General features: G+C 46.6%; 1 protein-coding gene and 1 pseudogene across 7 annotated transcripts in view; one reads left to right on the forward strand and one right to left on the reverse strand.

The window, feature by feature from the left end:
- The window catches only part of Pax8 (paired box 8), a 57,831-nt gene extending 40,262 nt beyond the window's left edge, over window positions 1-17,569 (reverse strand). For 4 of the 7 annotated variants that reach the window (XR_002394811.2, XM_004844542.3, XM_013072176.3 and 1 more), the window contains exons 1-2: window positions 17,448-17,569; window positions 16,996-17,099 (exon numbers count right to left, since the gene is read on the reverse strand). Coding sequence is in view for 6 of the 7 variants with exons in the window: in XM_004844542.3 (XP_004844599.1) it covers window positions 16,996-17,020 (25 nt within the window). In the remaining variant the exon portion in view is untranslated. Of the gene's footprint in view, window positions 1-14,386; window positions 14,412-16,995; window positions 17,100-17,447 lie in introns of those variants that run through there. The other 3 variants (XM_021258178.2, XM_013072178.3, XM_087204244.1) reach the window with 2 other exon arrangements.
- Window positions 1,311-4,192, forward strand: LOC147829771 (DNA sliding clamp PCNA pseudogene; annotated as a pseudogene).
- Window positions 17,570-17,800: the final 231 nt, after the last annotated feature.

The following is a 17,800-nucleotide window of genomic DNA, read 5'->3' on the forward strand; positions in this document are numbered from 1 at the left end:
TACCAAACATCTGTTGGGCTTGGTTGCATCAGGGATATGTTTCACAAGGGGGCATGGGGCTAGCATTGTGAACACCATTTATAGATAGAGGTCCCATCTTATATGGGTTTTTTTTTTTTTTTGGTACTGGGGCTCAAACTCTTGACCTTGTGCTTGCAAGACAGGCAGCAGAACCACTGAGATAATCCCCAGCCCCCCATCTTGTATGGTTAAGTGGATTGTGAACAACCAGTTAGGAGCAGAGCTGAGTCTACCTCCAAGTCTAATCAGCTTCTGGCCCCAGTCAGATGGGAAGGCTCTGAAAGGAAGTGGCACCATGCAAGGACAAAGGCTGTATCCCCAGTGGGCCATGATAAGAAGCTTCATGTGGACAGGCCTCCAGTGGGCAACTTTAGATAAAATGCTGATTATCTTAGTTCATTTTGTGTTGCTCTAACAAAACACTTGAAAGTGAATGTTTAATAAGGAAAAGAGGTTTGTTTTGGCTCATGGATTTGGAGGCTGAAAAGTCCAATGCAGGCAGCCACATCTAGTGATGGCCTCATGCTGCCATACATAGTGTCACATGGCCAGAGTGCATGTGGAAGAAGCTAAACACATGGGGTGGCCTCACTTTATAACCACTCTCTCTCATGGTAACTAATCCAGTGCAGCAAGAACCAACCCACTCCCACAAGATGGGCATGGTGGAGCTTCCATGACCTAGTTACCTCCTGCTAGGCTCCATCTCCCACAGGTTCTACTACCTCTCAGTGTTGTTACATCGGGGACCAACTCTCCAGCACATGCACCTCTGGGAACAAACCATATCCAAACCATAGCACTGACCAAAGAAAAATCCCTGAGACTTATGAAAGATACAGATTCCCAGGAAGCCGTTTACTAACAGAATTCAGGAGCTTCTGAAGCATCTCCACATTAGAGAAGAGATGAGAAGCACATCTCTAAAGCCAAGAAAAGGAAGGAAGGGAAGAAGAAAGGAAGGGAAGGAAAGAGGCGCAGACACAGACAGAGAGGAGAAAAGATTCTTTCATTTAAAAATATTTGTTAAGCACCTAGTACAATATATGTCCACATGGCCAGACATCATTTGGACTTTTAGCATCAGCCTACAAGAATTATAAGAATTGTGTAATCCTTGATCCCCATAGATGCTCTCACCCTAAATCTAACCAACCGCTCTGCCAAGTCAACACCCCACGTCCATCAGACAGGTCCCTTGTGGGGTCAAAATGGCCCGTGTCTGCCCATGTTTGCATGTCCCAGTGGCCACTTTTGTCCAACCTGGTTCCCCTGCATTTGAGCTTTTGTGCTAGAAAGATTCCTCCAAAACTAGGCATGTGTCCCAGAGGGGCAGTCCAGACTCCATGGCTGCATCTGGTCCTCTGAAGGGTTATATCCCCTATTTCCTCAGCGCCTTCATTACCATTTGTTACAAAGAAAATAGAAGAGTAATTACAGCAATATTACCAGGAAGGATCAGGTGTGCTTCACATTAGAAAAACTTGTATAAAACCCAAATGCACAAATTAGGTCATCTAGTAAGATAATTAAACCTGCTATTGGAGAACTAGGTGAAAGTCACCAACAGACATTTTTGAAGTCTTCAGTCTATATAGGATTTTGTTTAAGTGCTGGGGGTATAGAGAGGTCTGGAAGACTTCTTACTTTTGTCTAGTTTGAAGCAGGAAGCCACTGGAAAAAGCTAAGTAACAAGTTTTGTTGGTAACAGGAACTGAGTGCCAGGAGAGAAGAAGAAAGTAGGTGTGGTAGGAAGTCAAATAGTGCAGTATCTAAAAGTTTAGGGTGTCTGACAGGGTCTTGTTGGAAGAGGAGGCGCTGGAGCAGAGCTTTGTCGAGTGTACTCGCCAGGATGGTTTTCCACACAGCTGGTATTGAATGGGCAAAAGCCCAGAGGTGGAAATGTACACAGTATGTTTTGAAAACAATGACTAGTTGGTTGGAACATGGGTTTGCATACAGAAATAGTGGGAAATAGGATCAGCAAGGTGGGATAGAGTCTTCTCCAATTGTACTCCAGCTGCTGATCCCAAAAGGCTTGTTAATGATTGTATTAAAAGGAAGTGCATGCAAGAGTCTGTGATTATTTTGGAAAATTACCAGGCTAAGTTTTGTGGGAACAGGGCCAGGAGAGGAGAGAAGTTAGAACATTTTGATAATGTGACTAACACAGCTATCACAGATTATTGCCACAGCTGTTCCACTTAATAAAAACACCACAAAGCCCAAAGGGGACAGTCAGGAAGTAGGTGGTTCAGGAAGTAGGTGGTTTTGGCAAGAGAGCTAAAAAGGATATAAAAAGTGCCAACCACAGAAGCATGAGGTCAAGGCAGAGAAAGACAAAAGTTTCATGCACAAGTCAGTAAAATACCTTAAAACAGACTTTCTGATGTCACAGCCTGGCTTCTTTTGCCAAGTCTTCCCACAATTGGTCTAAATCCTGTCTGCCCTTCCATTGCTTTCTCCTGCACTTATGCAAACAGCAAACATTTTTAGGATTCCCGTCTCTGCTGGGGCTGGACCCTCCTTGAACCATTTGTGTCCCCCCCCAACCCCGGCCCCGCCAACACACCTTGGGCCACGCTGCCACGACACAGCCTATGTGCTTCCCTTTCCCACTAGCTTAGCATTTCGTGTTGGCTGGATTGAAGTCTTTCCTTTCTCTCTTTGACTAGAATAGAGATTTCAAAGAGTGATTGAGTGTATAGTTTGCTGGTGGAAGCTGCAGCATTGAATGGCTCTGGGAGCAGCAAGCTGGTCGTGCTCCTCCTAGTCTGAGTCTCTTGCTGCGCCTTTGCCTGCTCGCTCTCATTTTCGGAAAGCCTAAACCAGCTGGGCTCTACTCCTTCTTCCCTGTGCACAGCTGTGTCATCGTGACTCCTCCACTATGTTCGAGGCATGCCTGGTCCAAGGCTCCATCCTGAAGAAGGTGCTGGAGGCACTCAAAGAGCTCATCAATGAGGCCTGCTGGGACATCAGCTCGGGCGGCGTGAACCTGCAGAGCATGGACTCATCCCACGTCTCCCTCGTGCAGCTCACGTTGTGCTTCCACACTTAACGCTGTGACCACAACCTGGCCATGGGTGTGAACCTCACCAGTGTGTCCAAAATATTAAAATGCTCTGACAATGAAGACATCATTACCCTAAGAGCTGAAGATAATGCAGACACCCTGGCACTAGTATTTGAAGCACCAAATCAGGAGAAAGTATCGGACTATGAAATGAAGTTAATGGGTTTAGATGTTGAACAGCTTGGAATTCCAGAACAAGAATACAGTTGTGTGGTAAAGATGCCTTCTGGTGAGTTTGCACGTAAATGCCGAGACCTCAGTCACATCGGAAATGTTGTTGTAATATCATGTGCAAAAGATGGAGTGAAAGTCTCTGCAAGTGGAGAACTTGGAAAGGGAAACATTAAGTTGTCGCAAACCAGTAATGTTGACAGAGGAAGAAGCTGTTACCATAGAGATGAATGAGCCTGTTCAGCTAACTTTTGCACTGAGGTACCTGAACTTCTTTATAAAAGCCACTCCACTCTCTCCTACAGTAACACTCAATATGTCTGCAGATGTACCCCTTGTTGTAGAGTATAAAATTGCTAACATGGGACATTTAAAGTACTATTTGGCTCCCAAGATCGAGGATGAAGAAGGATCTTAGGCATTCTTAAAATCCAAAAAAGTAAAACTCAGCTCTTTGAGAAGTGCTTCTGAGATGCCAGCATGTACTGAATGAAGTCTTCTGTCACCAAATTTGTACCTGAGTACATATGTAGATAATGTTTTCTGCAAATAGCCTATTTTTTCCTGTATTCTCTCCACTTGTTTAAAGAGGTCCAGAGTTAAATCTGGTTGTTAACCTAAAAATACTGCTTTACTTAAATACTCCTGGTGATTTTTGTAACAAAAGGGCTTGATTATTTTTCAATTTAAATAAACTTATTTGAATTTCAATGTCAAAAAAAAGAGTATAGTTTGCTTTTTTTTCTCTCTTGAACGTCAGCACAAAGGCAGAGGCAAGCAATCATGAATTCTATAAAACTGAAGGCTAACTCCATGTCTGCCACACTGCAGGGTTCAGCACACCTCCGAGCAGTGAAGAAGCAAGGCAGGAGGACTGGGGAGCCAGAGTCAGAGAGTGAAGTGGAAAAGATGCTTTATAGGAGGCTGTCTGGGCACAGAGTGCAGACTAAGCACCCACTCAGCAAGATAAATGGTCCTGAGGAGAGAAAAGAGGCTCCTCAGGGAAGGGTTGCAAGCTGGGAATTGGAGCCTTCTAAGAAAAGGATCAAGAAGTCCATGCACCTGAGAAGGAGACAAAAGAAATTGTGATCTCTATGGGTGGCTTGGATGGAAACTTCAGGGTTATCAAGATCTTCAGAGAACATCTCAAGGTGGGGCATCGTGGCTTCAGGTATGCACTAAGGAGCTGAGAAGACAAAGGAGCAACCTACATAAGGTGCAACAAGTGAGTGGGCGAATGCCTTGGGAGGCTTTTCTGTGTGTGTCCTTACTCTGCTACAAAGCAGCTGGGTTCCTTAAATGACCAACACATGTATGCTATGCCATGTGGCTGCAAAGAAGTGTGTGTGTGTGGGGAGGGCGTTGTGAGGAAAAGAACAGGTGAGTGAAGGTGTCCTGAGCATACCTTCTGATGGTCGGAGGCATGTCGATCTCATCACTTCACAAAATTGGGGAGCTAGGTCCACTACAGGGAAATGAGATGAATCTAGCCTCAAGACAATACTAACTGTTCCGACACTTGTAAGAACACGGGGTACCTGGAAGATTACAATATTCTGCAAAGAACGCTGCAAAACAGCAAACTTTACACAACAGAACTCATAACATGCTGCTATATCAGATCCTGATGCCTAACGAAAAGATGATGTAGCAGCTCTTTAATAGAAAAATGTATACCTTACACTTGATATTTTACTCAAAAATGTACATTGCCCTGCTACTATTTTATGTTTTATTATGTCATTAAGCACCTCTGCTCACCTTGCAAGAAAACACTGTTTGAGGATCACTGATTTATAAAAGTTATACAAATATTAGTTGATCAAATGTAAAAAGTAGTCATGATGACACTACATTGTTTGCAATAATCCTAAATATGTCCCCGTGAGTGCTGTGACAGGCATGGTGCTGTGTGTCCAGGAGGCTGTTGCTGGCTTTCACATTTCCTCTTTAGGTTTTAGTGATCAGAGGCATGTGTGAGCTGGGCTGTAGTTGCTCAATAGGCTGTGGAGCAAAAGTCTTGAGGCTCCAGGGTGTATACCTGTTTGGGAATTCCGAGGGAGGGAATGTGAGAGAGCACGTTTCTCATGAGCTGAGCAGAGGAGCCTACTTGACAGCCCTCAGCCACCTGCCCTCCATGCTTCATGCTCAGGGACCAAAAGGCCAGAAGTGGAAGGGTGAGTCCTGCTGCTGTTGCCGTTGCCCATTTGGTAGCTCTGTCCTGACCTATGAAGAAGAGAAACCAGGAGCTTCAGAGACCAGGGAATGCTAGAGGATGATACTGGCAAATGATTGACTGTCCTTGGGCCTCATCTGAAACAAGAATGATGAGTCCCATAATTTCAGCAAGAGCCTGGGAGAACATGGCCAGATACCAGTGTTCGTCCATTCAGACCTCAGACTGTAGGTTACAAGAACAGGAAGGCCTTATACCTGAATGGACCCACAACGCAGACCACATTGCCTGGGTAACTCGCACTCTGCTTTTTCCTTCTCCACCATTTCCTTCCTTGTGAATTCAACCAGGACTCATGAATTACTCCTATAATTTCATAGCGGAGTCTCTTGGGGTCTCTGAGAACTGTCTTTTTTCTTCTTATCACCCATAGGCTCAGGACATTATTCAACATATATACATGTATGCTGTAAAGACTTATTCCTAGTATATTTGTCCGTGAGGGAGTATTATATGTCTGAGTACATGTGTATGTCTGTGAGTACATGGTCTGTGAGTACACATGGTGTGTGAATGGGTGTGTGTATCATATATGGAGGACTGGACTGAAGACAGCCACGTATCCAGGTTACAAAATTTAAGGAGGCACTCATGCTCCCTGCCCTTGCATGAGCCTTAGATGGAGAGCCTCCTTAAATTTCATACCTTAAGAACCTTTGCACCTCTCTCCAGTCTCAGGCCTGGCTGTATGTCAGTCTGTGTCTGTGTATGTTTGGGTGTGAGTATTGTGTATACATGTGTATGTTGTGTATGGGTGTGTAAATGTGTGTCTGTGTGTCTTGGTAGATCCCACCGGGCTTTCCAGTCCTTGTCAGCATGTGAGGGAGGCCCCTTCTCCTCCCTCTCTCTGGGTCCTTTTTGCAGGACCTCATTGTATGCTTGCCACAATGCCAGGTGCCCCATCGTCTCTGGTTTGAGGAGTCCCTGCTCTACTACAAGACTTGTCAATCCTGGGGCAAGGTACAACTTTCTGGGCCTCAGTTTGCTACCAATACAATGGGATGACAGAGCCTCACTATGATTCTCCCAGTCTTGAGCAACTCTGGGTCCAGGCATAACAATAACATGAAGTGTAACAAAAAACTACGAAATGTAACAAAAACTTATGAAATTCCTTACCTCCTACTAGACAGTCACCTGGCTCAAGCCTAGAAGGAGAGAGCCGCAGAGATAAATGCTCCTATGTAAAGTAGACTGCAAAACATGCTATGCAAGTACAGAATTAGGACTTGGGGATTTGCAAAGGAGGAAAAGGAATCCTGGAAGGTTTTGGGAAAGGTAGTGTTGGAGCTGGATTGGCTGAAGATAACTGGGACGTGGAGGAGCACATCTTTCACAGACATGACCTCACCCCATTTCTTAGCAACCCTCTGAGGCAGGACCATGGGGCAAAGTCAAGGTCCCTGAGATTACACAGGTATCAAGGTTGAACAGGGATTCAAGCCAGGTGTGTCTGATCCTGAAGACCAGCCTCTTAAACGCTCCCTTTTATCCTCCACCAAAGGGGAAAGATAGGTTCCTTTGTCTCCAGATGGGAACCATCTATGTGGGACAGATTGAAAAACAGAAAAAAAAAAAAAAACCCAAACTTGTAAACTATAGGAGGCTGTGCACTATGTTGTTTATACTACGTGGTACAGAGAGTGACTTCCAGGAAGGTGGAGCTGGTTAGCAGTGTGGGCAGGGGCACAAAGTGCTCCCTGGCCCCAGATTTCCCAGGCAATGGAAATTTTCCAGCTACTAGGGGCCAGCCAGGCCCCAAGAAAGGGAGATTCTCAGGACAACAGTGATGTTACCATCAAAGGAGGTGGGAGGCCTAAGAGGAAAAGTCCTACAAAGTTTGCAAACCTATGTGGGGAAAGGGATTAAGCATTGAAAGTGTCCAGTTTATGTCCACCTATGTGGGGAAAGGGATTTAAGCATTGAAAGTAAATGTTTCCATTTGGCACAAGTAGCTGTGCCTCTAGGGCACTGGCATCTACAGCTCTGCCACGTTTTGTCTAGAGCTGGCCAGCTGCCCCAAGATGGAGCCCTGGTGTGGACTGTCATGGAGTCAGTTGATCCTACACAGGATGCTTTTTGGCAAGCCCCGGTAGAATCAGTGTTCCAAGGATCAACCTGAATCTAGAAGGCCCAAAGAGGTTTAGTTGTTAGCAGTGATGACATGGTTGTACTGGGTGGCTATTCAAGATAAATGACCTTTGGGGCTCCCTGGTGCTACTGCCAACCCGGTTGTCAGTATTCTGTCCTTGTCCTGTCTCTGAATTGTTTTGTCTGATTATTCCCCCTCCTGGTTCGGTGGGTTGACCTCTTGAAAAGAAATCACAAGGCCCCTGCTGCCTGCCCAGAAGGTGCCTGTCACTTCATTTCATAACAGAAGGGCAGTTATTTACCTCTACAACCCTGGCCACAAATGTCACAATTGCTGGCATAGTGCCCTGCACATGGTGAGTGGCACTCCAGGAAGACTTGTTAAATCGAATTAAGCTACTGACCCTCAGATTCTAGCTGCTTCCTAGCTTAACTCTGGTACCGCTTCCTACCCTGATGCCCTCCCTGTCCCTGCCAGCCTCATTCTTCCTCTGAGTTCCCACCTCAAATTCACAGCCATTTGGGCCCCAGTACATGTCAGGAAGTCCCTCCTTTGCCACCACTTCCATTTTGATGCTGCATAACAGTGAATCTCAGTGTTAGAGCAAAAAAAAGCAGATCAGAGCTCAAGGCAGAGGCTGGTGCTCAGCTACTCACTTTTAATTGTCAACCAGGAGTTGCTAGCATGCCACTCTTGGGTCACTATTACACAAAGCAGGAAAGTACAAGTCAGAGGTAGCTGGTGAAGGAAAGAAAGAGAAGAGAGAAGAACGTGCAAAATTGGTGGATTTTAATTCCTTTTAAAATAAAAAAAATGGTTTTGTGGTGATTAAAAGCAAGTTCCTAAGACAAGTATTCCTGGGGCCCTGTCTGAGTTACATACACAGCATAATTGTACACCCGCGTGAGTGCATTTTCACCTTCAGACCAATTCCACTAAGTCCCTAGAATGTTCTGAATTCCAATTTAAAGTCCGTTGGGCAGCCCATTCTATCAAAAGCCAGCAGAGGTTTTCTGATAAAATGAAATAAATCCTTTTCTCAATGGGGCTATGTAACAGCTGACCATTGTCCAGGGGGCTTGGCCAGCACTTTCCATGTTTCCTTTTAATCTAGCCTCAACACTCCTATGTCTCCAGCCTATTAATCTTGCCTAGATTGTAGATGGAGCCAAGTTTCAGCACCGACTATTAAGTTCCCCACCTTGAGTTTCATAGGAAATACTAAGACAATAGAACCTTTGGAAATGTTCCCAGGAGACTCCCCTCCCTGGTGACTACTATATAGTACAGAGGAAAATTGTCTTCAGCAGTCACAATGTGGCAGGTAAGGACACTGGTTTTATTTACATTACTTCCTAGAAACCATACAACAGCTGTATTTTATACAGATGAAGAAATCAAGGCCAGAGGGACAATCCACTTGCCTAAGGTCACACAGGGAGAAAACAGCAAATTCTGGGTCAAGAACAAAGCCTCCAGGGCTTATTCCCCTCCTGCTGCTGCAGCACAGGGGCTCTGGTGCCGACAAGCCTGTGGCAGGGCCTTGGCTTCACAGTGATTTTCAAAAGTCCCTCACCCTCTTGACACCTCACGCCCCTGAGCTTATCCCAAGAATAATAGTTCTGCTGTTCTCCTGGAGATGCTTAAGAATCAAAAATACAACACACACAGAGGCCCTGGATGTGTGCAAACACACAGTCCACAGGACGACAGCAGATTAAGCCATTTCCTATCAGATGCCTCCCGTAGCCCGCTCCTGGACCTCTCAGCTGGGCTGGCCAGACAGTGACAATATGTCCCAGTGGACTAATTAGCACTAACTACCCAGGTCACTCCAAGGCCATTAGGAAAACAAGTGAAAAAGACAAAACTGGTGCCCATTGTGGCCAAAGACAAAAGAAAGAAAGAAAAAAGTTAGAAGGGAAAGAAGAAATGCTCACTCTCACTTTCTCTCTCTGCTTAAACCAAAGACCAGTTTTCATCTAAGGAACGCAATAAGCCCAAGAGTTAGGCAGCTGCTCTCCACAGGTAAAAGTGAAAACATTACAATGAAATGTCTTTCAAGATAAGAGGGCCTCAAAGGAGCAGAGGCCTCACTGTTGAGCCCCTGAATGAGAGGGACCCAAGGAAGCTGCAGAGGGAAAAAACCTAACCTTGGGGAAGGGCCAGCCAGTAGCTCTACCACTCTGGGATGTGCCACCAGGGGACTGGGCAGTGAGTGTGGCCCCTGGCACAGTGGGCAAGTCTTCCTGCTATTTGTGTCACACATCAGTTCTCAAAATGGACCCAGGCATGGAGGCTGAGTATGGTTTTTAAGTTGCTGAGGGAGGGAACTAGGATCCCTGCATACTTGATCTGTTGAGGTGCTCAAGGGTGGCTGCTTTTTCTTGTGCATGTGGAGACATGGCAGTCTTGGGAATGTGTTGAAAGAAAGCCCTTTCCTAGTGAAAGAAGCCTTTCCTAATGGGTGATCATCTTCCTCAGAGCATTTCCAGGAAGGGGGATTGAGACAGTGACTGCCTGCTTCCCCCATTTCACAGATGGGAAGACTGAGAACCATGCTGAAAACTTTAATTAATTGCTGGGGAGGTGGGGGCAATAATTAGGAAAACAAGCTGACAGATGGAAGGCTCTGAATGTCACATTTGCACCTTCTTATCAAGGGTTCTGGCTGTGTTTCTACCGAGGTTGCAAATGGGGTCCTTCCCTACTGCTGCGCTGAGCTCTAATGAGCTGGACTTAAGGCAGGCATGGATCAGTGGAAAGGGAATTAGTCAGATCATCCTCTCTGAGTATCAATTTGTTTCTCTAAAAAATGTCAACAGTGGGCCGCTCAGTGGCACCACAGCTGCCTTGCAAGCACAAGGTCCTGAGTTCGATCCCCAGTACCAAAAAAAAAAAAAAGAAAGAAAGAAAGAAAAGAAAAATGTCCACAGCAGCACCTGTCTGGCAGAGTTGTGACAATTAAATGAGATGATGAATATATGTGCTCTCAGCACAATTCCATACCTGTAACATTCCTCAGAGATGAGAATCACAGCTTCCATTTATTGAAAAATGACTAAGAGCCACCGTCTGCTCAGTTCCTATGGATCAGTTCTCTTTCTTTGGACATAAAAATAGCATTGGGAAGGAGAGAGTGTAATGCTGACTGAGCCCCCAAAGCCCTTGCCATCTTATATGACACTTGTGACTATGGGGGGAGCCTCAGGAATAAGTACAGAAAAAGGACCCAAATATCTCAGGAGACCCTTAAACATCTGTACCCTCAATCTTAGACTTGCCTCAATAAAGAGATGCTAGTTTCTGTCCATACCCATTCTTGGGGAAGGACTAGCCTCAGTGAGCTGAAATACAGATTTAAAATAGAAATCATTCCATGAAGGGTTTTTTGGCCAGTAGGTTATATAAATTTCATCATGTTCCCATTTGGCCAAGAGAGGGGTCTGGAGGGGCTTTTGGCAAAGTCTAGCTCTGGACATGAGAAAATAACCCTCAAACCTCAAAGATCTACTGAAAAGTATCACTACTGCAGGAAAATAAGGAAGGGGGAAATCTCAGCCCAAGACACCCTGATTCACCGAATCCACCCCAGTGTCACTGAATGAGGGCTAAGTGAACTGGGACTAGGCTGGGAAATGGAGCTTTCAAACCAGGAGACCCCTGGTTCTTTCTCTGAAAGAGAACCATCTTCTAACACCTGTACTAGAACAATCATTGCATATATTTCCTAGGCAGGATATCTTTCAGCTTCCTCCCTGAATGAACTTGTGTTAAAGTGTTCCAGAATGAAGCTAAAAGGAATCATTCCTTTAAAGAACACTAATCTGGACCACATTCCACTCTCTTAGAGGCTCTTTTGCACCCTTAAAGATTTGTGTACCTCTGAAGCAAGTGGGGTTCTGATAGGGGCCAATGGCTCACCCTCTCCCCAAGTCTCAACTAAAAAGTAGAAATAATCCTCAGTCTTTCCCTGCCCTTCCCCTTTTAAAATCATCTTTTATCCTCTCTTAAACAAAACAGTTTCTTGTATCTTTTGGCTCCTTCTATACTCAGAACCATAGAGCTCAAAGCTTCTCAGCTCAACTGAGAACTCAGCACCTCTTGGATTGATAAATAGAGCAGCTTTAAAATGCTTAGAACTGAAAGCAGACCAACTGTGGAGAGAGAAAGTAAACACATCCATGCACCAATCAACCCTAGCAAGCTCCTCGCTGAGATTACAAACTGTAGTTCCTGCCTGAGCCAGCGAGGATGCTCCAGCAGGCTGGGGGACCAGAACCGCAAAGCTGCCTTCTCTGCCTCAGTTAGCCAGCTGTGCCCCAGAGGAGTTAGGTCACCTGGGAGTTTTCGGGGACCTGGTTTGGATGTTCCTAAGCAGAGCAGATCCTGCCAGTTTCACATTTGGAAATGTACCAAGAGAACAGTGGGACTAGCCCCATTCTTTGTTTTCTAGAGGGGGTTCTTCCCCATGCACTCCAGCTCTCCGCGTGCAGGTAAAACTTGCCAGTGAGAGAAGTGGGATTTTTCACAAAATAGATTTTGATAATGACATAATTTGACATGAACATTTGAGGAACTTTTCCTATGAAAAAATATATACATTCCACATTCCCCTCCCCAACACACACACACACAAATTGTTTTTATGAGAACCAATTAATAAATGCTAATTCATTCAGGCATATCTCCACTAAATTACTGTTTCATTTAATTGCGGGGGAATTTTCCATTACTAAAGTCTCCCTTGCTGATTTTTTTTGCATTATTTATATATTTTTTTCAGTTTCACTCATAGTGGGGTTGGTATGTGATATTATCTGCTGTTTGTACCTCTTAAATTTCTTTTTCATTTAAAATATTTCCTCATTCTTGCAGATCCACGTAATCTGGGAGAAACATCATTAAAAGCAGACAAGATTTTATACATAAATGATTGAAAAAGGCCGGGGCTAAAATTAATCTGACAGGCGCACATCTCATGTGATTGCATTTCTCTCTCTCTCTCTCTCTCTCTCTCTCTCCTGTGTGTCTGCATTTTTGCCCATTTTGAGTTAATGCAGGACTGTTTTCTTATGTTCCTAAGTCATAGGTCTTTCTATGAAAAGACTGGGTATATGCAATTAGAGATGAAGATCACAGGGGCTTTAATAATAAAATAAAAATAATAACACTTGAATTGCTATAAGTTGTCAGAGCATAATGGGCGATTTCTTGTTTCCTTTCCGTGGACTCTCACATCAAAACTCTGATACTCAAATATTCCTACTAGCTGGCTCCCAAAGAGTCTGCCTCTTAATGTGTAGAAAAGTGGGGTTTAAGGTGATGTTTAGTGATAGTTTAGGATGGAGAGTCTGTGTTCAAAAGAACATGTTTTGAAAACAGTAATTCAATTTTCTTATATTAAGTGGCAAAAGTTCCAGGTACCTGGCTACCTTCCTTTCTGAAATAAGTGCTTTCATTTTATTCTCCCCAGCAACTTCCCCCTTTCCTCCCCTCTCCCATTGTCTCCTTTTCATTGTCTTTTTCTCTTTATCCTTTAGTTTCTCTCACACAGTAAAATATTCTGGAGGATGTAAATGATTAAACTGTTTACTCCAAGGTTTAGGAATGAGACTGCTTGTTACCATAAGTAAAGTTTCACCTTTATACCCAAACTCCATCAATAATTACAGAACAAGGATGACTATTAGTAATTCTTTCTTACAATTAGCTCTTACAAGAAATGATTTCATTTATTCTGAGTGCACTGAGTCCTATTGATTTTACTTTCTGAAAAAATTAACTACAAAGCAGAGAAACCCACTCTGAAATGAAGTTGGTATAGAAAGGGCTTGTGGATATACATATACTCATGAGAAATAGAATACCATAAAATATGCATCTTATTAAAATTAGAGATTTTAAGCCATAAATAGAAAGTTTTGACATATTATATTAGATGCTCTCCTTTGAACCAAATGTTTCATAATAATTAAAATTCCACGAGACTGATTTTTATTCTATTTCCTTCACTTCCTTTGTCCTCAGCAAAATTACATAAAGTCTTTTTGAGTGTAGACTGGAAAATTAATAAACTTTCCTTCTATCCCCAAAAAAGTCCCCAATAAATGCTTCCAATAGACATCAAAAAGTGTCAATTAGAAATAATTACTTCTTATCAATCAGTGGGGCAATTAAAGTGACAAAGCTTGAAAAGATACTTATCTTAAAACTAATTCACAAGGTAGCTAAATTATCTCCTAATTAACTTGCATTGAGCAGGATGGGAGGATAGACCATCTTGAAACAAAGATGAATTGAGGAACCCCAATACCTCTTTAGGAGCTTCAACCCTGCTTCTTCCAAGAACTTATTTTTAACCCAGGCAAGAGACCTGGGAAGAAAATAGATCCTTCCCAAAAGCATTTATCCCTCTTTCCTCCATTCTAAAACCAAGGGTAAGGAAAGGGCTTTAGATTTCAGGCCACGGAATTTAGGAATTTAGAGGCGTTCTTTCTCCTGGATCTTAGTTTTCATTTTACCACTTGACTGACCTATCTTCTCAGGACACAGGTTGGGGTAGGGGGGAAGGTTGTGACAAGTTATTTCAGGTAACTTTTAACGGGATTCTTGATTTTACAAAACTCTCCCTCATGAACACGGTATTATTTACATTTGAATGTTCACATAGCGTTTGCTCTTTCTCATGCATCTTTGAATATTTTAAAAATGATTTTGCTGTAGAGGATTTTGTTCCCCGATGCAACAAAAATCCCGGCGGATTTTACGGAACGCTCAGCCCATCACCCACCTGCGCACATCAGAAGAATTTTCTCTCACCAGTCCTTCAGAATAAAGCTGTAGAAAACAAGATATTATGATCTCGCTGCAAAGCAAGATTACCCAAGGATGAGCCAGGGCCGAGCCTTAGTGGCCTGGGCGGCAGAGGCCACGCAGAAAACTTTTCTGGGGCGACTCAGAGGATTAGAAAAGGGTGCGCTTCGCCTCGCTCGCGCGAAAATCCAAACTGACACTCGCGCCCGGAGTTCGCTCCAGAGAACGCTTACATGGGGAAATCTCCAAATACAGAACTGAGAAATGGAGGTGCCTGGGGGAAACTGGAAAGCCTCTAAAACTGGAGAAAATGAGTTTGTAAAGACAACATGGTCAGTTTATGAATTTAGCCCTAAATACAGGCTATTGTGTCAAGTAAACGGATCAGAAAGGCAGAGGGTCTCTTGTTCAGGTTTTTTGAGAGAGCGGCTTCAAGGAAAAACAAAAAACAAAACAAAACAAAAAACCCGGACAGCTTTGATTCGGTAGAGGTGTTTTGAGCAATTTTCTTTTTCTTCTTTTTTATGTTTAGTTTTAAATTAAACTAATGGAAAAAGTTCCCTTTTCCCTTCCTCGCCTCTTTCTTTATTTGTTTTGGGGTAAGGGTGGGAGAAATGCTTTTGGCTCCCCCAGACAGAAAAATGCTAGGCGGGGCCAAGGGCAGATGGCTGCTTCTTCAAACCCAAGGGTAATTTGCATCTGAGCTAATGGGAAAGCAGGGTCTTATCATCTGGGACTGTTGGTTAAAAGTAAAGTAAAAGTCAGTGGTGCCTTTTGCCTTTCTTTAATTCCCGTTTATTTTGATGAGTGCTTCTAGATGAAAATATGTAACGAAACAATTAATAACATTAATAAGCCAGCCGGAGAGCCTGTAAGAGTCTTAGTTTTCAGGGAGCGTCGGAAAAAAAGAGTCCCGCTCAGGACGGTGAATTCGAGGTCCTAGGGTACCCACTCCTCTTACCATCGCCCGAAGGGTCAGTGGAAGATCCGGGTGGGGGAAACCCAACCCCAGACCCAAGCCGAAGTGGCCAGGACCAGCTTGGTCTGGAATCAGGCAAGGGGCCCCAGGCGCTGGGCCTTGAGAACCTTTCTCATCCAGGGGAGAGGGCGGCGCCCAGTATTGTACCCTGATTTGACTGAAGGCTAAGGGACTGAAACCCTGTTCTGGTCTTAGAAAGTGGCGTAGGAGCGTGCAGGGCTGCCCGGGAGCAGCCGGTTAGGGGGTGCTGGGCAGCTCCGCCTGGTTCCTGGCCTCACCAAACCCGCGGCGCCTGGGGTAGAGACCTCGCAGCCCCTAAAGCTGCCCAGAGCCCGCAGGGGACAGCCGGGCATTCGAGCCTCACTTTCAGAGGAGACCCGGGCGGGGGGGGGGGGGGCAAGGAGGGGTCCTCCTGCTGACTCCGCCCTCCGCTGCTCTAGGGCGAACCTGGGTGAAAAATCTTTCTGCGCCCCAACCTTTCTGCGCCTTTCTGCGCCAGTGCCCCTCCCGGTGAAGCCTTGGTCCTTGGACCCCAGACTTCGCGGCACAGCCGGGCCCCGCGGCGCGCTCTCGGCTAAATAGAGACCTTAGCGGCGCGCTGCGCCCGATCAGACCCTCCTTATTATAACAAATGTCCCGTTTGCCGAGCGGGACTTCATATTCGCCAAGAATTCATCTGAAATATTGATTTCCTCTCACTTCGCTGGCCCAAATCGATAGCGATGCGCCCTGGCCCCATAAATCCCCTTCCCCGAGGCCGGCCCGGCTCCATCCATCACCGCGGGCCGAGCCGCACTCCCGCTGGGTCCCCGCACTGGGTGTGCGCCTGGGTGGCTGTGCTCACCGCGTCCACCAGCCCAGACCCTGGGGCTCCTTCCCGGGACAGACCCCGCCCGGCCTGGGCCCAGGCAGGGGAGACCAGGCGCGGCGGCCAAGGAGCTCTGGCGCTGTTGAAGGCCCTGGGCCCAAGCGCAGGTGGGGAAGGGGTTCGGAACCGCAGGCCACTGGGTCTTCGCCAGCAGGCGCCCCGCGCGCGGCTCCCCGCCTGCCCCGTGCCAGGCAAGGAAGAAGCTAGGAGCAGAGCACCAGAGTGCGCCCCTGGCTACAGGCCCCAGACCGCAGGCTCCTTTCCTTTTGGCTTGAGAGATATGAGAGGCTCATGGTCCCTGGTCCCGGTAAGGCAGTCACCGCAAGCGCTGAGCGCAGGACCAGGGCTTAGAGGTCCGAGGCAAGGGTGCTGCAAGTCCAACACCTGCGCGGTCCAGGCCTGAGAGAGTGCTCGATGTCCAGCCTTATAGGCCGAGCAGGACGTTTGTGGAGGAGCAAAGGACACCCCTTGTGACCCCGCAAAGAACCTCTCACCGCTCCCTGTGGTCCGCAGAAATCGAGGCCTGGGGAGGGAGGCTCGGCCGGCCGAGGGGGACCCTGGATCAGCTAGGCAGACCCAGTGGACAGCCAGGCCGAGGCGCCCCCAGCTGCTTCGCCACACAGGGGGTCCCGAAAGCCTCCAGTGTCAGCTTCCAGTCCCACGGACCCGAGCGAGCGCACGCACGGACGCAGGGCGGGCGACGCGGGGGCTCGGGGTCCTGGCTACACCGCGTCCTTACCGGATCTGATGGAGTTGTGAGGCATCGCCGGGGAGTCGCTCACAGTCTGCGGAACACTCGGGGCTTCCTCACGCAGGTCGCGGCTGTGCCCGCGCCACGCTGCCCTGCGGATTAGGTACCAGAGTAAGGGGCATGAGCGAAGAAGCCCTCAGCCTGAGGTACCCTCCGCAGGCCCTGTCCTTTAGACTTTAATCGAATGTCAAGAGTCCGGTGATTTTTAGATGACGTGGGACCAACCTCAGTCTGGCCTAGCCAATATTCCTGTCTGGAGAATCAGGGATCAGGGTACACCTAGGAACCTCCAAACTCCAGCCGGGTACCCTCTCCCTCCATTGCCCCAGCCTTATTCCATTTAACTTAGCAGGGAAAAGACTGCCAGTCTTGCTGGGACCCTCTCTTTTCTTGCATCCCCATTCTCTCCCAGGCACCTCCCTGCTCCGGAGGTGGCTTACCTGGCCGGCTGGCCGCAGGCCCTCACTGCCTGCGTCCACCTGCCCACGCTGGTGGCTTGGGCCCAGCTTCTCTTCTGGTTCTGAAGTTTGTTCCCATCCACCCAGCATCGCAGACTGGTTTTATCCCGCCGAGGCCCTGGGAGATGGGTCTGGCGAGGCTCGCAGGCTGCGGATTGGCTGGCTGGGTGCAGGGAGGTGCGGGAAGGGGAGGATTTTGCAAGGGGGACATGGCTGAGTGGACTCAGGAGTTGAAAACATTCGCTGGAGCTTCTGTTTCCAGCGGAGGAAAGAGAGGGAGGCAGCTGAGTCCTAACGCAGCAGGCCTGGGGATATTGGAGGAGTGGGAGATGGAG

This window comes from Heterocephalus glaber, unplaced genomic scaffold (genome assembly GCF_053883595.1).
Source record: "Heterocephalus glaber isolate CG9 unplaced genomic scaffold, H.glaber_assembly_v1.0 deba00000470, whole genome shotgun sequence".
Lineage (NCBI taxonomy): Eukaryota > Metazoa > Chordata > Mammalia > Rodentia > Bathyergidae > Heterocephalus > Heterocephalus glaber.